General features: G+C 41.1%; 1 protein-coding gene across 2 annotated transcripts in view; it reads right to left on the reverse strand.

Annotated features, from left to right (window-relative positions):
• LOC126106369 (nuclear RNA export factor 1-like) overlaps positions 1-23,317 on the reverse strand; it is a 148,967-nt gene that overhangs the window by 17,145 nt on the left and 108,505 nt on the right. The window contains exons 10-12 of one of the 2 annotated variants that reach the window (XM_049912633.1): positions 22,310-22,478; positions 10,344-10,517; positions 1,146-1,282 (exon numbers count right to left, since the gene is read on the reverse strand). In XM_049912633.1, coding sequence (XP_049768590.1) covers positions 1,146-1,282; positions 10,344-10,517; positions 22,310-22,478 — 480 coding nt within the window. The remainder of the gene's footprint in view (positions 1-1,145; positions 1,283-10,343; positions 10,518-22,309; positions 22,479-23,317) is intronic. The other variant, XM_049912634.1, reaches the window with a different exon arrangement.

The following is a 23,317-nucleotide window of genomic DNA, read 5'->3' on the forward strand; positions in this document are numbered from 1 at the left end:
AAACATTCCGCCAGTTCTTCTAGAAGACGTACCACGGGAAACACGACAGTGTATATGGCTGCAGCACAATGGTTGTCCAGCACACTCGTCCCATGTTGCAATGCAGATACTGAATGAGAACTTCCTGGACAATGGATAGGACGAAATTCTGTTGTCAAATGGCCTGCGAGGTCCACTGTTTTGACTCCTTTCGATTTCTTTCTTTGGGGAGCACTCAAAAATGCAGTCTATGACAAAGCCCCTACTGCACCACATGAAATGTGTTGTCAAATTGCCAGTGCATGCTCTATCATATCAACCAATGTAATTATTACTGTTCATTATTCTTTCTATAGTCATGACTATAATATCAATGAGCACTGTTGGAATTGACCAACTCATACAAATACCTGGGTGTAACACTTTGTGCAGATATGAAATGAAATGATCACAAACGTTTATTCACGGGTAGAGCAGATGGTACACTTCAGTTTATTGATGGAATACTGGGTAAGTGCAATTAATCTACAAACAAGTTGGCTCTCAAATCACTCATGCGACCAGTTCTAGAATATTGCTCAAGTGTGTGGGACCTATACCAGATAGGACTAAAATGGGATATTGAACATATTCAGAGAAGGGCGGCATAAATGGTCACAGGTTTGTTTAATCCACGCTAGACTGTCAGAGATTCTGATAGAACTGAACTGGAAGATTCTTGAAGACAGACGTAAAATATCCTGAGAAGGTCGACTAAGTTTCAAGAACAGGCTTTAAATGATTTACATATTACTCAAAAACAGATCATGAAGAATAATTACTGCACATAGAGAGGCATTCAAACATTCTTCCCGTGCTCCAAATGTGAATGGAACAGAAATAAATCCTAAAAATTGGTACAATGGGACTTATCCCCTGCCATGCATCTCACAGTGGTTTGCAGAGTATAGATGTAGAGGTAGATGTAGATGGGAACAAAATTAGAAGATTATTAGTCTATGTCTACTGCAGTTTCTTCTTCTTACCCCTAAAAAGTTCTGTATGTGTTACTACAGCTTTCACGATAATGACATCAAAACAGAGGACTAACTGAATAAAAATAAAGTAGAAGAGAGTCAAATGCAATATTTTTTTCTGTAGGGATCCAGTAAAAAAATGACACATACCTGTGTGACCACTCAGCTGTCATGTTGGTAAGCTGTGAAAACTTTTCAATCATAGAATTTTTATCACTCTCTGTCACCTCCCTCGGTGGCCTGATTTTCTTTAGGACTATATCTGGCTTTGGGTATTTAAATGCATTCTGTGGGGAAAGATAAATAATTAACTGCCATCTTATATACTGTATTTACTGTTAGTTATTATTTCACAATACTTGAAGGTTAATGAGGAAACATAGTAAACAAACCTGTACAAACTACTTGCAACCTCCACTACAAAAGAATACAGTGTATGCAATACAGAACTAACAGTTATACAAGTGACCAGGTGAAAGTGTCAGATTGATACAACAAAAATTATTGAGGAAAAATGGTAAGTACACAATTCATTACACTCTTTTAGACACAACCACAGATATATGCTTATAATTGTGACTGTTCTGCCATAAACTGGCCATCTTCAGCAACCACAATTTTTAAGCACAAATCACATTAGGCATTTTTGTTAGAGAGGATTTTCTTCAAAGACGATTTGGATGTTGTTGCTAACATCACTTATTACAAAAAATAGTGTGATGGTTCAAATATGCTTTATAAAAGGAGGAAGATGCAAACAGAGAACACAGAAGTGGACGTCCCCATGAATGGGATTGACTTTTTTAAACCACTTATAGAGTAGGGTTCCAGGCATTGCACTCTACAGCCACTGGCCCAGGTCAGCCTCATTTATACGTAATGGACAAAAAAGAAATTCTCTTGATCCACTACAGCCTTTAAAATAACACACATTTTGGAAGCCGTGTCATTAGGCTAGTGGTTAAGTAACTTCGATGGTGTGCACAATGTTGTGTGTCTGAGTCCTGTTAAGTGCTATCTGTAGTTTTTAATATCTTTATGGAAATGTCTGAGATCATTATTTTTATTTAATTAATTTGTTTAAATGTAAATATTTTATTTCTGATCCTTCACCAGTCAACATGCAAGTCGCCGCAGTGGTGTCAACTCGAAAGACTTGCACCAGGCGAATGGTCTACCCGATGGGAGGCCCTAGCCATCCTTCACCATGCCATTTGAATAATTTCATTTAAATTATTGTATTAACTTTCTTTGTTGCTCTCATTTTTTCTTTGTTTCATCCTTTTTTCTTTTGGACTACTTGCTCACACGATTGTAATTTTTTAAATTTATCCATTGTAATACAGAAATTGTTTAAAAATTACTGATCTATTGATTAAAAAAAAAAAAAAAGATGAAATAGTCTACTTATGTTGGCTGTGCAGTGGGGTGAAAAATTTATTTTTCATTGTTAGACAAGCAATTTTTGGTTGTCAATCCTCAAACAAACATAAATTCTTCTCACACCACGAAAAAACAGTAGTTAAAAAAATAAAAAAAAATTCAAGAAAAATGAGTAATAGAAAGAATGATTCCAATAACATGCAGAAAATACAGAAGGATAAAAAGGAGTACACTTAAAAAGGAGTAAATACACAACAGTAATTAGAATCATATGGCCAAAGATAAATTAAATAAAGAATGAAATGAAGGAAAAAATGAGAGCAAATAAGAAAGTTAATACAAGACAGCAAATGAGAAATGAAATAAATCATAACAAATTAACTGAAAAAATTATAATCAGTTATTTCAATAACCACACAAACAAAATTAGACAGCATCTGACAAGACTCTAACCCACAATCTTAAACATACGAGCCAAATGACTTAACTGCTAGGCTATGGTGCCATTTCAACAAACAGTCATAATATTATCACTCAGACATTAGTACAACTGTAGCCAAGATAAAGAACAGTGCAGAATGCAAAAAGTTTAATCAAATTCTGATAAAGAAACACAAATGGCCCGCATACTGACAGTGAACCAACACTACACATCATCTGCGTTTGTTATACGGTTTTGTTATGTTTGTGTATTTTTTGACAGTGCTTATTTTGGGTACATGTTTTTTTATGTTTTATATATTAGGGGCATTCAAACGAAACCCGGTCACTAGTATAAAGTAACGGTAACGATTTTATTAACTCAAAAATGTAATTATATACAGCAAACGTACTCAAAAATAGTCGCCAAAACTGTTGGCACATTTATCCCATTGCGACACTAGCCAGTCTATTCCATCCTTGAAGAAGCTAGTAGGCTGCTGTCGGATCCAGGCCTGGACCCAGACAGACACTTCATCATCCGTTGCGAATCGATGTCTGCGAATAACTTGTTTTAGAGGTCCAAACACATGAAAGTCACACAGTGAAATGTCAGGACTTAGTCCAAGACTAAAGCACTCACTTCTGCAACCATTTCCGGTGTGATGACATGATGAGCCTATCCAGGACTAGTATCATCTTCCAGTGACTTGTACCCCTCAAGGAATCGTTTGCACCATTCCACAACACTTGAACGACTCAGACTGTACTCACCATATACAGCCTTCATCTGTCAATACATTTTGTGGCCTCTATCTATTTCTGCCAATAGAAGTGAAAAAATGATGAACTTTCACACGTACAAAAAAAAATTATTTTGTTATGTTTTTGAACTTCCACTGCTATGATTGTGAAACCTGAATCCTTCCTGGTCATGCTGACAAAGTTTTATGAATTTATTCATAAAAGTATAGACAGTGGAAATTAAAATGTCCTGTGGTGTCTCTCCTGCTCCAAGACGGCCTGTTTGATGTCCTACCCCTCTTAAAAAATTAAAAGGCAAAGCCCACTTGCTTAGGGAAATGCTTCAAGAACTAGAAGAAATTGGCATAAAAAAGCAAGAAACTGAAGCAAAGAAAGAAATTGAAGGAAAGCAAGAAGTAAGCAAAGCTCGTTGTACTGGCCCTGATGGGACAGTCGGGACCAACCGACTGCTGCATTGTCCTCTGCCGGTAGTGTTTCTGGATACGGTAAGGAGGGGTGTGAGATCGGCACACTGCTCTCTTGGCCAGCTTGAAAGAATAAAATTTAGAAGTGGGAAGGTTTCTGAGACAAAATAGTTCTGAGAAGAAAGGAAGGAAAGGTGAACAGATCAAGGAGTACTGCGGGAAAGCACAGTGCTAAATTAGTGACTTAAACGTAGCCCTTAGCCGGCCGGTAACAAAAGAAGAGGAAGATAAAGAAGAAGAATAAAAGCTTTACACATGATTATTAATAGACTTAGGTCTGTGTGGAAAAACTAAATGCTATCCACATCAACTCTGGGTTCACAAGTTCCTAATCAGTGTCAACAAGCCTTGCACACCCACACCCCCCTCCAGGGAATGAAATTTCTAAACCTCTTTAACCCATTTGATAAGTTCTGATGGTAGGCTTGCCCTAAATTATTTTCATCTGCTGAAGTGCATACACTAAGCTGTGGGGCTCTGTTGTGGTCTGATTGGAATGTCAGTCAAGTAAAATTTTAATTAATTTCTATTTGTATCTATCAGCTGCACACAACAAAATTTGTAGTTTGATGATGGCAAATTGACGAGAGGTAATCTCTATCACATTTTGTATACTGCTAACAGACCCTGCAGCTTACATTTCATAAAAAAATAATGTAGAAACTGGTCACAGACAAATTTTCATGCAATGTAACTGCTAATTTGTGGTGCTGCTTCTTACAGCCACGTGCAACAATCACAACTAACATTAGTAAATGAAAATTGTATTCCAGTATTGACAATGGATGAGTGGATGATTGTTGTTGCATGTACAACCACAGATATGAACTTCTGACCATTCTTTTACCTGTAATAATTGATCCACATCTGTATAGACCTCCATGAACAAGCCTTATCCTTCATTCTTTAGTGAGCAGTATTCTTCTTCAGCATTTGTCCATGGAATGTTCCACTAATGACATTCATCTGTGATATGCTACAGATTACCACCCCCACCAGTGCCTATATGACACTCCTGCCATCAAGAATGTTAATTATTCAGAGAGGAAAATTGTGAGCATCATCAAACTGAGTGTGAATAGTAGAAAATTTCTGCTGGGCATATTCATACTTAACCAGTTTGTCTGCTGTATTCTGTGGCAGAGGCGGGGAGCCAGCACAGTATGGGAAACTGCCACAATCATACTGAGAGGTATACCAGAAAAATGGTCACTAATGTGATGGACAAATTTAAAACAAAAACAGGATAGAAGAGTAAACAGTAAACACTGTAACTGACAGGGCAAAATATTCAGTAGAACTAAACTTTAAGAAATTTCCCGAATTCATTAAGGTATAATAATTTATGTGCCCTGGCCATTTACACTCCTGGAAATGGAAAAAAGAACACATTGACACCGGTGTGTCAGACCCACCATACTTGCTCCGGACACTGCGAGAGGGCTGTACAAGCAATGATCACACGCACGGCACAGCGGACACACCAGAAACCGCGGTGTTGGCCGTCGAATGGCGCTAGCTGCGCAGCATTTGTGCACCGCCGCTGTCAGTGTCAGCCAGTTTGCCGTGGCATACGGAGCTCCATCGCAGTCTTTAACACTGGTAGCATGCCGCGACAGCGTGGACGTGAACCGTATGTGCAGTTGGCGGACTTTGAGCGAGGGCGTATAGTGGGCATGCGGGAGGCCGGGTGGACGTACCGCCGAATTGCTCAACACGTGGGGCGTGAGGTCTCCACAGTACATCGATGTTGTCGCCAGTGGTCGGCGGAAGGTGCACGTGCCCGTCGACCTGGGACCGGACCGCAGCGACGCACGGATGCACGCCAAGACCGTAGGATCCTACGCAGTGCCGTAGGGAACCGCACCGCCACTTCCCAGCAAATTAGGGACACTGTTGCTCCTGGGGTATCGGCGAGGACCATTCGCAACCGTCTCCATGAAGCTGGGCTACGGTCCCGCACACCGTTAGGCCGTCTTCCGCTCACGCCCCAACATCGTGCAGCCCGCCTCCAGTGGTGTCGCGACAGGCGTGAATGGAGGGACGAATGGAGACGTGTCGTCTTCAGCGATGAGAGTCGCTTCTGCCTTGGTGCCAATGATGGTCGTATGCGTGTTTGGCGCCGTGCAGGTGAGCGCCACAATCAGGACTGCACACGACCGAGGCACACAGGGCCAACACCCGGCATCATGGTGTGGGGAGCGATCTCCTACACTGGCCGTACACCACTGGTGATCGTCGAGGGGACACTGAATAGTGCACGGTACATCCAAACCGTCATCGAACCCATCGTTCTACCATTCCTAGACTGGCAAGGGAACTTGCTGTTCCAACAGGACAATGCACGTCCGCATGTATCCCGTGCCACCCAATGTGCTCTAGAAGGTGTAAGTCAACTACCCTGGCCAGCAAGATCTCCGGATCTGTCCCCCATTGAGCATGTTTGGGACTGGATGAAGCGTCGTCTCACGCGGTCTGCACGTCCAGCACGAACGCTGGTCCAACTGAGGCGCCAGGTGGAAATGGCATGGCAAGCCGTTCCACAGGACTACATCCAGCATCTCTACGATCGTCTCCATGGGAGAATAGCAGCCTGCATTGCTGCAAAAGGTGGATATACACTGTACTAGAGCCGACATTGTGCATGCTCTGTTGCCTGTGTCTATGTGCCTGTGGTTCTGTCAGTGTGATCATGTGATGTATCTGACCCCAGGAATGTGTCAATAAAGTTTCCCCTTCCTGGGACAATGAATTCACGGTGTTCTTATTTCAATTTCCAGGAGTGTATAAATGAGCATTTGTTAAAGCAACTCTATAGTCTAATTTAAAAGTTATTGAAAGAGACAGAAATGTGCAAATAGCCTGGGAACTTCTGGGATTCAGATATGGATATTTTTATATGTTCTGACACTGGGTTTTACATTTTAATATTTAATCCTACTTGCTTGTCGAGCAACGTGCGGTGGACGGATTCAGTTGGGCATAGTCCTAACATTAGAGCTGGTGCTGCACAGAGTGCCAAGGGAGATTTCAGAGTCCTACAATCCTATGTATTTCCACAGATGTTGAAGGCAACTGCATAAATACCGAGCATAGACACCGGAAGCAGTTAGCTGGAGTACAGATCTTGTTCGCGAAAGAACAGCTGACAGTAAACCATTACCGTATTTACTCGAATCTAAGCCGCACTTTTTTTCAGATTTTTGAAATCCAAAAAACTGCCTGCGGCTTAGAATCGAGTGCAAAGTAAGAGGAAGTTCTGAAAAATGTTGGTAGGTGCCGCCACATATAACTTCTGCCGTCGAATATACACTCCTGGAAATTGAAATAAGAACACCGTGAATTCATTGTCCCAGGAAGGGGAAACTTTATTGACACATTCCTGGGGTCAGATACATCACATGATCACACTGACAGAACCACAGGCACATAGACACAGGCAACAGAGCATGCACAATGTCGGCACTAGTACAGTGTATATCCACCTTTCGCAGCAATGCAGGCTGCTATTCTCCCATGGAGACGATCGTAGAGATGCTGGATGTAGTCCTGTGGAACGGCTTGCCATGCCATTTCCACCTGGCGCCTCAGTTGGACCAGCGTTCGTGCTGGACGTGCAGACCGCGTGAGACGACGCTTCATCCAGTCCCAAACATGCTCAATGGGGGACAGATCCGGAGATCTTGCTGGCCAGGGTAGTTGACTTACACCTTCTAGAGCACGTTGGGTGGCACGGGATACATGCGGACGTGCATTGTCCTGTTGGAACAGCAAGTTCCCTTGCCGGTCTAGGAATGGTAGAACGATGGGTTCGATGACAGTTTGGATGTACCGTGCACTATTCAGTGTCCCCTCGACGATCACCAGTGGTGTACGGCCAGTGTAGGAGATCGCTCCCCACACCATGATGCCGGGTGTTGGCCCTGTGTGCCTCGGTCGTATGCAGTCCTGATTGTGGCGCTCACCTGCACGGCGCCAAACACGCATACGACCATCATTGGCACCAAGGCAGAAGCGACTCTCATCGCTGAAGACGACACGTCTCCATTCGTCCCTCCATTCACACCTGTCGCGACACCACTGGAGGCGGGCTGCACGATGTTGGGGCGTGAGCGGAAGACGGCCTAACGGTGTGCGGGACCGTAGCCCAGCTTCATGGAGACGGTTGCGAATGGTCCTCGCCGATACCCCAGGAGCAACAGTGTCCCTAATTTGCTGGGAAGTGGCGGTGCGGTCCCCTACGGCACTGCGTAGGATCCTACGGTCTTGGCGTGCATCCGTGCATCGCTGCGGTCCGGTCCCAGGTCGACGGGCACGTGCACCTTCCGCCGACCACTGGCGACAACATCGATGTACTGTGGAGACCTCACGCCCCACGTGTTGAGCAATTCGGCGGTACGTCCACCCGGCCTCCCGCATGCCCAATATACGCCCTCGCTCAAAGTCCGTCAACTGCACATACGGTTCACGTCCACGCTGTCGCGGCATGCTACCAGTGTTAAAGACTGCGATGGAGCTCCGTATGCCACGGCAAACTGGCTGACACTGACGGCGGCGGTGCACAAATGCTGCGTAGCTAGCGCCATTCGACGGCCAACACCGCGGTTCCTGGTGTGTCCGCTGTGCCGTGCGTGTGATCATTGCTTGTACAGCCCTCTCGCAGTGTCTGGAGCAAGTATGGTGGGTCTGACACACCGGTGTCAATGTGTTCTTTTTTCCATTTCCAGGAGTGTATGTAGCACTACACAGGCATGCTTTGCAGGCACAAAGATAAATACTGGCGCCAAAACCTCTGCGCCAGTAAATAAATTAAAAAAAAAAGGGTGGAAAACGAGCTTTTTTCTCCGCCCCGAGTTTCAACCACTGCATTTTCATACATTATCCAACGAAGTAAATACAAATTCCGTATTGTTCATCTTTGAATGTAGCAGCATTTCAATGTACTACGAAAATCCGACTGGCAAGACTGTTCGGGATGTTTGTGAATATGGCCAACTCTACGTTCTGAATTTTTTCCTACCTGTGAGAAGATATAGTTGCTAATAGTAACTTTTATGAATTGTGAATCACATGCAGTATTCTCTTCACCATAAGAATAATATGAATATAAACATTTTGCCATGTATTGTTTCGTGTTTGCTGCTATCTCATTTAAATCCTGTGTGCCTAATAAACTATGAAACTAGATGAGACAACAGCAAATGCGGAAGAATGTACATATCATGTCATGTTCATATTCGTATTATTCTTATGCCTAATAGTGATACAGTCAGAAATAAAGCACAGCAATTGACTAGATTTTTAAATCTAAGATGACTAATTTCTGTGCAGAATGTTATGTACTAAAGAGGCGTGTGCAAAGATTTTCAAACAGAGAAAAATTTTCACTAAACTCTCGTTCAGAACATCATCTATCATACACAGTCTATTATTTGGTTCTTGTTGATCCTCTTCTTTTTTTTTAAAAAAAGAAAAAAGCAGCTGTAGCACGCACAAAAGCAGCAAGGCATGCCGCGAGCGGCGACAGGCCGTAAACACTCATTATCAGAATGCGGCAAACAATGCATGACACAGTACAGTAATGTGTTTTCAGCTTAGAGTGACGTAAACACCTATAACAAAGAGAACAGCAGTTATAACACCAAAGAAAAATAAGCAATCAATTCAAACCAGATGAAGCACGTGAAAAAGGAAGGGTACCGGTACCCGTATAAATATGGATGGAGCGCCTGACACATAGCAATGGCTACCTGGTAAAGCTTAACTGCTAAACTTATGACTCAAACCACACTACTGTAGCTGTATCGTCATTCATTCGACCTAAATTGTGTCTCATATTACAATGGACCAACTTTGTTTCTCCCCTTGAATTTCGAGTCTCAAATTTCAGGTGTGGCTTAGATTCGGGAAAATTTTTTTTCCTTGATTTAGAGTCTCATTTTTCAGGTGCGGCTTAGATTCGAGTGCGGCTTAGATTCGAGTAAATACGGTATGTGTTTGGCTGAAATAAACAGAAGTATGTGTGGTAAACTGAGAAACTAATTATTTGATTAAAAGAAAAGCAAAAATTGAATAATTATGTTATTTGTGAATCCGAACGACAAAAGCAGAACTGCTGCAGTCACAAAGGAGTAGTAGTTCACCTCGAATTGTGGATAAGTGGTTTACTTTTTGATGACTCCAGAAGGAGAAAGCAAATTACAGCAATTCTGCAACTCATCATATATGTCCCCGATGCACAGCATCACTTAACATCCAAATGCATCATAGGATACAAATACATGTTACAGAATATAATTCTTGTAATTCAGCTTACCTCTGCTTCTCCCGTTGCCGCATTTGTAACGTGCACAATATCATTAACTATCTGGTATTCCTCTTTCGCTAGTCTGACAAGGACAAAGGTACGCATAAAATGTCGAGGCGATTCGTCTTGTTTTGGTGTTAGCTCTTTGAACACTCCTGTAACTGTCAATATAGTCTTTATCTCCTGTAAAAATAAATATAATTTAGAGAACTGATTACTGCAGCAACATCTAGCAATAGTTGTAATGACTAATTTGTGCTCTTAAAAAAATGCATTTTTCTAGTGGTAATCTATATTACTGTACTAGAAAACTATCCCAAAACCCAGTACCACTTGCATTTGGAAGGATGACCGTTGAAACCCGTGTCTGACCATTCTGATTTAGGTTTTCTGTGATTTCCCTATATCACTTCAGCAAATGCCAGGGTGGTTCCTTTGAAACGGTGTGGTTGACTTCCTTCTCCCACCCTTCCCTAATCCAATGGAACAAATGACCTTGCTGTTTGGTCCTCTCTCCCAAATCAACTAACCAACCAACTAACCAAAAAACCTGGTACCAGATGCAACATATGGGCAACAAAAATTTGATTTTCAATATTTTGAGAATTATTGACCGAATTTAAAATGCTATCACAATCTACTCATTAAGAGGTATTATCTTATGTTAAAAGTTTAACACAAGAGGGCAAGTATCATAACTAGAAATTTTATGTTTGTCTTGAGGCAGAGTAACTCACGGCATGCAAATACGAGGGCTTCATTCATCCAGCATTTGATAATGAGAGCACTTAGCAACTTCCAGCAAATTTTACAGATAATTTTGAACCTTTTTCTCACTGACAGCTCCCCCCATCCCCGCCCCCACAACACCTCTCACAAAACAATGAAAGGAAGAAAGTTTATTGATTGATACATTTTTGCTGTTCATGCAGTGGAACTTCAGCATTAGGCATGATGTTTTAATTTATTATTTCTTTACTACTGACTCTACTCAGAAAACACTTTGCGCATAGTATCTGTATAATTATATATCACTTAATTTACCTGCAAAATTATGTAGCTGTACAACAAGGTAGATAACAAGATACAGTGCCGTAAACATTGAAATGTGTGAAAAATTAGCTTTTGCTTAAAATGGAGCACACATTTCCCTGAGTATATTCAACCAGTGTTCATAATGAGAGTACTTAGAAACTACCAACAAACTATAATTTCAAGGCTATCATAAACTTTTTCTTGCTTACAGTCTAAAAAGACAAATATTTAACACATTAATTCATGTGCAAAGTAATCAGATGTTTGAAGTTGTTTTATATGTGAATACTCAATTCTGTAAAGCATTTGGGACTTACTGGTGGTAGTCTAACACAAGTTAAATCATGAGCAGATATACAGGCAGTCTATGTTTGAAACTATTATTTATGTATAGCTACACTATGTGATCAAAAGTATCCGGACACCCCAAAAACATACATTTTTCATATTAGGTGCATTGTGATGCCACCTACTGACAGGTACTCCATATTAGCGACCTCACTAGTCAATAGACATAATGATAGAGCAGAATGGGGTGCTCCATGGAACTCATGGCCTTCAAACGTGGTTAATTGATTGGGTGTCACTTGTGTCATACATCTGTACGTGAGATTCCTACACTCTTAAACATCCCTAGATCCACTGTTTCCGATGTAATAGTGAAGTGGAAATGTGAAGGGACACATACAGCACAAAAACGTACAGGCCGACCTTGTCTGTTGATTGACAGATTGCCAACAGTTGGAGAGGGTCATAATATGTAATAGGCAGACATCTATCGAAACCATCACACAGGAATTCCAAACTGCACCAGGATCCACCACTAGTACTATTAAAGTTAGGCTGGAGGTGAGAAAACTTGGATTTCATGGTTGAGCGGCTGCTCATAAGCCACACATCATGCCGGTAAATGCCAAATGATGCCTCGCTTGGTGTAAGGAGCGTAAACATTGGACGGTTGAACAGTAGAAAAACACTGTGTGGAGTGATGAATCATGGCACACAATGTGGCGATCTGATGGCAGGGTGTGGGTATAGCGAATGCCCGGTGAACGTCACCTGCCAGCGTGTGTAGTGCCAACAGTAACATTTGGAGACGATGGTTTTATGGTGTGGTCGTGTTTGTCATGGAGGAGGCTTGTACCCCTTGTTATTTTGCATGGCACTATCACAGCATAGGCCTATATTGATGTTTTAAACAGCTTCTTGCTTCCCACTGCTGAAGAGCAATTCGGGGATGGTGACTGCATCTTTCAACATGATCGAGCAATGCCAGGCCTCACCAACTGACGTCGATACCTCTCCTCAGTGCAGAACTCCATAAAGAATGGGCTGCTGTTTCCCAAGAAACCTTCAAGCACCTGATTGGACATATGTCCGCGAGAGTGGAAACTGGCATTAAGGGTAAGGGTGGGCCAGCACCATATGAATTCCAGAACTACTGACGGAGGGCGCCACGAACTTGTAAGTCATTTTCAGCCAGGTGTCCAGATACTTTTGATCACATAGTGTATATAATCTCTCTGTAATGTAGGCTCTCCCCCTTTCAAAAAGTGGAAGGCAAAGAAAAAGAATCATTTTCTCAGTAAAACGGCTCCCACACTGCTGTGGAACGTGAATGGGATCAGTATTCATAAGAAGGGACTGTTGTTCTCCTGACAGACAAAGCCACTGTGTCCCTGTTAAAGAGGCTATAGCCCCCACAGATAGGATGATCTCAGTGGGAAGATGGCTGCAGGTGGTGTGAGAGTATTTCTCAATGTGGAATACCCCTATTCAGCTCTCCTTTACCCGCCTGTCTGCTAGCAGTCGTGCAATAGTGCACATGACAAATAACCACTGGACTAAAAAAAAGTCACCCATACATCACACTAACACCATGTGACTCTCTCTTTCTTGACTTGATAATAGCTGCCATTTGGTGAGAAAGAGTATTCACAAGTTTCTTCAGGTATGGCGCATAAGTTGAAGCCATTACATCCTGCAGAGCTTCCAGATTGGAGGCATAATGGTTGCTAAGATCAATGGTTGTTCCAAACAGTCACAGACATTTTGTACAGAATTATTTGTGATATGGCGCCTGAGTGTTTGTCAAGAGAGCACTTTGGCACTTTGTGATAAGGTCTTAAGGGACCAAACTGCTGAGGTCATCAGTCCCTAAGCCTACACATTACTTAATCTAACTTAAACTAACTTAAGCTACGGACAACACACACACACACACACACACACACACACACACACACACACACACACACACACACACACACACCCCATGCCCGACGGAGGACTCGAACCTCCGACTGGGGGAGCCACATGGACCATGACGAGGTGCCTCAGACTGGGGGGCTACCCCACGTGGCTGTCAAGTGAGGAATGTCTGTATGCAGCTTTGTGAAAACAGATGTCACCATCTTGAAAGACCTGAATAATCACAGCTTATTCATAATGAAGATGCAGAAGACAGGGCAGCACTTGGTCACTGAAAATATTGAAGTAATAGCTTTGTTCGTATTCAAGGCAAACTGAATGAGTGGAACCAAGTTGTGACTGGCATGGTTGTAACACGGGTTATTTGAAGTGCAGCAAGTTGAAGCCATGAGAAATTCAGAAAATTCAATCTGGAAATGTCTATAAATATACATAGGGTACATCACACATCACACTGAGCTAATTCATATCACAATAATGGACTTTGTTCTTTTGATTCTTAATCCCCCCCATGACACAATGCGAAGGTTTCACGAGGATTGATACTTTTTCCTACTAATGTTCTCTCTCAAGCGAAAGCAATTACCTGACAGCAAAAAGATATTTGGGTTTTTACCACCTGGACAGAAAAAAGCAAACTTTGTACTTAAATAAGAACATAAATAGATAACATCCTTTTTAATGAAAACTTTTTCAACAGTGGAAAATTCAGATGTACTGAAAGAAAACCTAATTTTCGATGTCATGTGTACTTAGAAAGCAGACAAGCTAAAAGGGATGACACACAAAGATGCTGTTTACTGCCTTCTAAATGTTTAATGTACTTATATACATATATTTTCCTATGAAAATAAATGTAAATGTTTTGAAATTGTTATACAAAACATTTGCTATTCTTTCAATTCTCAGGAGTGTGGAGAATTTACATTACAATGTTTGTCAAAAATTTTTGCTTTGGTCATTGATGAATTGAATTACTATTGGTTGTTCCTATTTCTGTTAATACATTTCAATTTTTTCTTAAAAATGTTGGTCCCTCATAACCTTACTTTTACTATTCAGGTGCCAAACTGCAGACAGCTCTCACAACACATGTAATTTTGGCACTGACGTGTAAATGAAAACATCCATTCCTGACTGGAATAAAATGCCAGAGGTGCTACAGTAGACTCACCCATCACAATCAGTCAGCTGAGATGAGGAAATTACTTGTTTAAATGGGTTTAAAATTGCAACATTTGCGTGTGTCACAAAAGATATACAAGGCATTAATGAACATAAGCAAATCACATAATCTCTAATATTCTTTCCAAAGTGACTGGGAATATTTGATCTAAGTGTCATGGGCTGGGTAGGGGCTGACAGGTCGGATCTGCAGCAGTGGCCTGCTGGTTCCAGTGGGTTATGAGAGGTGCAAATGTATGATTATCACACTTTTTCAGAAGGGCTGTGAACAGTGAGAATTGTTCCCACCTGGAAACAAAGATCAGATGCGTGAAATTCTCACTTATTTATTTTTTAACTCAAGAATTGAAAAAAATTTATTCTTGGAAATGACATTTATGAGTCACCTTAATTTTAATGATGGTAAGACTAGCTGTCAACAGAATTCTTCAGAATCAACATTTTTTTTGTTACAGAGGTAAAGAACTATTTAAGTTTACTTTATTTATTTGCTATGATACATGTTGTTGGAGTAATTTTCTAGTGTCCTCCAGACCACAACTAACAGTATTCCTGATGATATAAAACAAATTGTGGCCAACAGACCTTAACAAGCACTTCTACCAGAGGTACAGAAGAATTTGTTATTTGAGTGATACTGGGTGACAAACAATGTGCTTCTGACTAGAAGAAGAATTGTTTGTAAGAGAGTCAGAGGAGGAGTATAATGTCACAGATTTGTCGGTACTAGCATTCGGACTCCTGCAGCTGGCACAATTTTGACTATTTTCTGTTTAATGGACTTTTAATGTCATATATTCAACGTCTTCTTGCACAAGGATATGGTTCCTTTGTTATTTATGTTCATTTCACACGAGATGAGTGACTGCCGCAGCTGACTGGGGGCTTTGTCTGCCGCGCAATATAGACTGCCTGCTGTCGCGCCTGCCAAACGGACCAAAGATATGGAAAGCACGACTTCAGTGATATCTAAATCCTGTTCCTTTTCTAAACAATAAATTATTGGCAATTGTTTTCCGCATTGAGGAAATGATCATAAAAAGTATTAAGTCTTGTTCATCAGTTCCACTCAGTTCCACTGAGCAACATGTAATATGGATGGAAGAACATATTACATATTAACAGAAATAACTGGACTGCAGTTTTTTGCAGTAGCGATGAAAAAAAGAGCTCACAACTAAATGTATTCTGACTTAACTGCCTTTACTCATATTGACCCTGCTATTTGAAAGAAAATCACAAGAAAAGGAACCATTATGAGAGACTGCCCATAAAATTGGATTGTGGATGTGAGGTAGTTGCTGGTGAGGAAAGTCCTGAATAGTAGGTACCAAGAGTATTTGGTGCTGAATCAGATATGTTTATATGAAAGCCTAGGTTGTAAGCAATTGCTACGGAAGAGGAGGCAGCTGTTGAATTGGAGGTTTTGCAGCTCAGTATCCAATTTTTTCCCCAGCACTAATATTTCATTATTTACTCGGTTATTCATCCATTTTTTTATTGTCCCGCTCTCTTTTTAATGATCTCCTCCCCCCCCCCCCCCCACACACACACACATCCTTTCATCCCTTTTCCACCTACTTTTTTAAAAATGTATTATTCATTCCATTTTTGTACCTCTTTGTCTTTAATGCACCTTTAATTCACACTTTTCCACTTCTATAATTTCTTAACTGAAGCTGGTGCAGTGTTTAATACAGTCTGATTAAAATTACTTGGTAGGGGACATCTGTCACTTGCCACTACAGTGCTGCCACATCCACTGCTGGCTACCACTCAGTTATAGGCAACAGAAAAACATGGCAGGTCACTTCACAAATGCTGTTAATGTGTAACGCAGAGCAATGTTGGAAGTGGCCAGCATGAGGTATGACAGAGATGGGAGATGCTGTGTCGACAGCTGATTTTAAGTGACCAATGACTGAACTCCAGCAGTTGATGGGTTTTGAAGCCCTGAATTTAAACTCTTGTCCTAACCTAACCACAGCCTCATTATGTGCAATGTATCTGAGGAAACAGCGATCAACAAACTGCAGCATAACTAAAATCATGATTGCTTTGCTCATGGTATTTAAGGATAACCTCTATGAGCAAACCCAACACAGAAAAATGTCATAATGTATTTGTTTGCACAGTCATCTTCCACTGCAAAGTTTAATATTTAGTGGTAAAAGCAAACTGTTAATTTCTTGCTATCATAGGCTACCTGAAACTATCCTCACATTGGATAAAGGGGATGCTGCACTGCCAACTGAATAACAGTCCTAGCTGGCACCTGGTTGCAGATTATGGGCAATACAAGCAGATTCCAAATTAAAAAAGGAATGTTAGGAAGAAAAATAAGAGAAAATGAAAACGTCAATACAATGATAAAAATGATTCAGCAAAGTATTAGAAATAAAAAAATTACATTTAAACCAAGTAACTGAATAAATACAATGAGCACAGTTTATGATTAGGTTCAGAAAAATACAAATAAAAAAATTGCTGCATTTGTCAAGATTCGAACCTTCAGCCTTCTACATGTCAAGTTGTTACACTAATAAATATCCTACGCCCTTACTCTGTAATATATTGTTGTATAGTGTTTGGTCAGTGCTCTTTATGAAATGTTTGTATCTCAGTAGCGCTTTATGAGTGTGAGCATGTGGCTGGGGTGGGGGAGTGTTATCATGTGTGATGAATACTGAATACAAAATAATTTTATTCTTTCTTTTCATTTTTTTACATAAATATTGCTTCGTTATTTCTATAAGTACCATAAGTACTCTATTTAAAATCAGTCAATTGTTTCACATAAATATTGCTTCTTTATTTGTCTATCATAAGTGCTCATGCATATTCATATTGTTCAGTCAAATGGGAATTAACATTCTCCATTAACAGAAATCTCCTTAAAACCGCCTTTCTATATCTGTTATTTTCATCCTCGTCACTACCACTACTACTACTACTATTATCTTTTTCGTAACCACCACTGCCACTTTCCATCTTTCTTTTTGCTCCTATCTCTGATACCTCCAGCTTGTCTTTCACCTTTAGCCCACAGACGCTTGAGTCAGTCACGACCTTGGACACACCTGTAAATATGTCTTCCCCCGTGAAATCCAGCTTTTGTCCCTCTTCCGGCCAGCAGGTAGACGGAGCGCGCTCGGTCCTACAGGCGGCCACAATGGCACGGACCGGTTCCGGCGGCGGGCTCTTTGTGGCCCACGCGAACGCCCAGTCGCTAACGGCTCACTTCGACGAGTTCTGTGACCTGTTCTGCCAATCGCTGTTCCATGATATCCTCGTCTCTGAAACTTGGTTGAAACCAAACATTTCTTCCGACGCTATCCGAATCACTGGTTACTCTCTCCTAAGGGCAGATCGCGAAACACGACGCGGGGGTGGTGTGGGTGCCTATGTTCGCTCTGATCTCAGACCTACTGTACTATGCACATCGGATGCAAAGGGCGAAGGAGAAGCAGAGTTTTTGTTTTTCGAAATAAATACTTCAAATCAGAAACTGCTAATTGGAGTAATCTATAAACCTCCAAACGTCGGTGCTATGTCCTCCTTTCAGTCTGCCCTGTCCTCGCTCGTGACATTGTATGAACACATAATCATTATGGGCGACACAAACATCGACTTACAGTTAAAATCTCCCTCTGCAGAAAAACTAAGGAGACTGTTCCACTCCAATGATATGAGTTTAACACCGCTGGACCCAACTCATCACACGCCACACAGCCATACACTCATAGATATAATAGCAACAAAGCGACCAGATAAAATAATTCGCGCCAATCAGACATCCGCTCCAGGACTCTCTGCTCACGACGTGATATTCTTAAATTACTCAGTGCATACTACCAAAGAAAAATCTCACCTGGTAACCTACAGAAACCTAAAAAATGTTAACCATGCCGCTCTTCAAAAGGATTGCTCAGACATCCCTTGGCATGATATAAGCAATGAACCGACTTTAGACGGAAAAATTCGGGAATTATGTCGCAAAATTATTGCACTGTATGATAAACATGCTCCTCAACGCACTGTCAAAGTAAAGAGAGCTCCCGCTCCGTGGCTCACCACTGAATTACGCCAGTTAATGAATAAACGTGATGCTGCACATAGGGCCTTCAAGCGTAACCCAACTCCCGAGGCGTACGAAGCTTATAGGAAACTCCGAAATAGAACCAAGCAAAGCGTGAGGAATGCCAAAGTCGGACATGCCCGCTCTGTCGTATGTGGTATAACAAAACCTGCTGCACTGTGGAAAAAGCTGCGCAGTTTCGGTATAGGGAAGCGAAAATCTGACGCTGTTTATCAAGCGTCTGCAGAAGAATTCAACGATTTCTTCTCAACAGCTGTAAACTGCCACGCAGCGACAAATTACGAGCCCCAAGATATCAATCTCTCGAGAGACAAGTTTTTCCTAAAACATGTAACTACCGGCACAGTACACAAGGCAATTATGAGAATCTCTTCCGAGGCAGTAGGAAATGATGGAGTGTGCATTGGCATGATTAAGAACGTCGTAAACACTGTTACTCCAGTTATCACAGACATCTTCAACCTGTCTCTTGTCAGTAGTACATATCCTACTGAGTGGAAGCAAAGTTTAATTCAACCTATACCCAAGACTGACAACCCTAAGTCGCCAGGTGACTACAGGCCGATCAGCATACTACCTGCAATATCTAAAGCCCTAGAATACATCGTCCATGAACAGCTGACAGATTACCTCAAAACTCATAACATCCACAACAAATATCAGTCAGGCTTTCGAAAGCACCATAGTACAGCAACTGCATTAATCAAAGTAACTGATGACATTAAACATGCTATGGACAGACGTGAAGCTACCATCCTAACACTGCTTGACTTTAGCAAGGCTTTTGATACAGTTGACTTTGATATATTACTAATTAAAATGAAACAGCTGAATTTCTCAAACAGCGCTATACACTGGTTCGACAGCTACCTCAAAAACAGAAGTCAACAAGTCATTTGTGGGTCGGAAAAGTCATCATGGAAAAACGTGCGCTCTGGAGTTCCCCAAGGCTCCGTCCTTGGTCCATTACTCTTCTCACTGTACATTAATGATATTTCTTCAGTGATTCACTCCTGCAACTACCATCTATATGCCGACGACATCCAACTGTACATAAGTGAAAGCCCCAAAAACATTGCTGACGCAGTAGCGAGTATGAACGCAGATCTTTGCTCTGTTTCTCGATGGGCACAGAACCTAGGTCTGAAACTAAACCCCAAGAAATCCCAGGTCATACTTATATCTCATCCAAAGTTAATCAGTCGGTACTTTTGCGAAACAGTCCCTCAAATACTCCTCAATGGTACCCAACTACCATACCAAAAAACAGTAAAAGACCTTGGAATAATCTTGGATGAACACCTAAACTGGGAAGAACAAACAGTCACAGCTTGCCGGAAATCGCTCTCCTCCCTACATGCAATTCAAAAGTTTAGAAAAATATTTCCAGCCCATGTTAAACAAAAATTAGTCCAAACACTAGTCTTGCCTAATCTTTACTACTGTGATGTAGTTCAACACGGCACAAATAGTGAAAATTCGAGATGCCTCGAGCTAGTGATGAATGCTTGCGTTAGATACGTATGCAATATACGGTTGTATGATCATATCAGTCCTTCATACTCCCAGCTAGGTTGGATACGCCCACATAAGGCACGCGATCTCCACACGGTGTGCTTACTTCATCGATTTCTTAGCCACTGGTGCCCCCAATACTTATCTTCTCACATTAAACACCTATCATCATTCCACAACTGCAATACCAGATCAGATACGTCTAGCATCTTGGCTGTACCTTTACATAACACAAAATCTTTCTCTGTGTCATTCTCCATCTCAGCCATACGACTATGGAACGCGCTCCCCTGTGATCTGCGTCTTATCCAGAACCACTTAACATTCAAGAGGGAACTCAAGACTTACATATTAGGGACGGTATAGCCACCATTGTCGTGCCCCTCTCATCTTTTTCTTTCTCCTCTCCATCATAGCTTCGAATTTTACCATTCTATTTCTCTTCCTCTAACCTATCTACCTCTTCTATATCTCTTTCACCCCATTCTATCGTCTTATGTCTCTGCTTGGTGAGAATAACTCACAAGCTGCAAGAATATAACGAGAAAATTCCCAACTAGCAATAGGACTGACATTCATAAAAGAAAAAATATGTTTGCTTTCCTATACATAGTCATTACTATTATTATTATTCTTGATTATTATAATTATTTTTTGATTGTTATAATTATCATTGTACTACTCTTATAATATCTAATTTTTTTCTGTAACATTAATACTGTATAACATGTTATACGTCCTTAATGTTCTGTAGAAACTGAAATTTGTTGAATCTGAGTATGCCTGGTTAGGTGTAAGAGGGGGCCTGAAGGCCCTAATCTTGCCAGGTAAAATAAATGCATAAATAAATAAATAAATAAAAGGGCCAGACGCAGGATTTGGGATCCAAATACACAAAGAAAGAAAGCCAGATGAGGAATTGCAAGTGACCTAATTGTCGTGGTGGTTTGGCAACAGCAAACGGTTCACCCCTGATGCTGAGTGCTCTGACTGGAGGAAACCATCTACAACAGGAAGCATCAACATCAAGTAATTTTATCTGACTATAGTATATTACTTCCTTGTCCTTCACCTTTCTCTCTCCTTGTCCTCACAGTAGGTGGACACCCACACAGTCTCCCTGCTTTCCAATTCTGACCAGACACCATTTTTCCCCCATAACAAAGGAATTCACACATTCCAAAAGCTAAGATTAGAATTTTCTGCTTTAAATGTTTCTAATGCCTGCACTAGAAATTACACCTCCAGAGGTTGTGTATGTACTGTCTAGCCTAGGAAGAAGTGCACGGACAACAAAACATGTAAATAAAAATGTAGAGATGAGAAAAAAAGTCGAGAAGGAGCAAAGGATGAAAGGGAAAAAAATTTGTCAATGAATTCAAACTGTGTTGTTGTTTGTTATTAAAAAAAAAAAATTTCAAGAACCTTACAAAAATTCTGTAAAAGTTCATTGTACCTATTTAAATACTGTCATTGAGTTCATTCTACGAACTTTCTCTACACATATGTAAAGATGCAATTCTTCATATAGTGTCACATTATACCCTTCGCTTAAAGAGGGCAGTATCTGAAGATCATTGTGACCACTGTCCCATATGACAGTTGAGAGACCGTTGACAAAAATGTGAGAAATACTATCATTTAAGATTTTATCATTAGTCACAGGCCTTACAAATCAGCCCACCAAGGACAACATGAAAACAGATCACACCAAGTTATTTGCCCTTGAGTAATCAAAACAAGAAGAAGAAAAATGGGAGTAGAAGGAAAGAATAGAATGTATTTCTCCCACCAGTTAGTGATCATGACTTTCGCTGCACTTAACTTGCATCGCCCGTCAGAACTACAATGACTGAGTAAAAATGTTGCTCATAAATGATGGAATGGTAAGGAGGGGATAATACAGCAATGGTAAATGTTTTATACTTACGGAATGATGTAGGACATCCACAGTGAAGGAGTATGGGTCATGCTGTGTCTGTGGCAGCGCCTGAAGTTTTGAGAGGATATTCTTCGCCCCATGGCATAGTGCAATTTTTGTATTCTGTTTGTTAGACATGTGTAAGATGTTGCCACTCTGTGCTATGTAGGGGCTCAGCCTGCAGAAAGAGGAAAGAATGAGTGACAAGTGTAAGAAAGGTAAAACACGGCATCTTATGCCGACATCACTTTTCCAAACCTCTGATAAGCGGACACGTTCCAAAATTGTATTACATCTGAGAAAAAAATATATATATATAATAGAAGGAAACATTCCACGAAGGAAAAATATACCTAAAAACAAAGATGATGTGACTTACCAAATGAAAGTGCTGGCAGGTCGACAGACACACAAATGAACACAAACATACACACAAAATTCAAGCTTTCGCAACAAACTGTTGCCTCATCAGGAAAGAGGGAAGGAGAGGGGAAGACGAAAGGATGTGGGTTTTAAGGGAGAGGGTGTCTGCTTGTGTCTGTATATGTGTGGATGGATATGTGTGTGTGTGTGCGAGTGTATACCCGTCCTTTTTTCCCCCTAAGGTAAGTCTTTCCGCTCCCGGGACTGGAATGACTCCTTACCCTCTCCCTTAAAACCCACATCCTTTCGTCTTCCCCTCTCCTTCCCTCTTTCCTGATGAGGCAACAGTTTGTTGCGAAAGCTTGAATTTTGTGTGTATGTTTGTGTTCGTTTGTGTGTCTGTCGACCTGCCAGCACTTTCATTTGGTAAGTCACATCATCTTTGTTTTTAGGTATATTTTTCCTATATATATATATATATATATATATATATATATATAAATATAATAGAGGGAAACATTCCACGTGGGAAAAATATATTTAAAAAGAAAGATGATGAGACTTACCAAACAAAAGCGCTGGCAGGTCGATAGACACACAAACAAACACAAACATACACACAAAATCTAGCTTTCGCAACCAACGGTTGCCTCG

This window comes from Schistocerca cancellata, chromosome 10 (genome assembly GCF_023864275.1).
Source record: "Schistocerca cancellata isolate TAMUIC-IGC-003103 chromosome 10, iqSchCanc2.1, whole genome shotgun sequence".
In the NCBI taxonomy this organism is placed as follows: domain Eukaryota; kingdom Metazoa; phylum Arthropoda; class Insecta; order Orthoptera; family Acrididae; genus Schistocerca; species Schistocerca cancellata.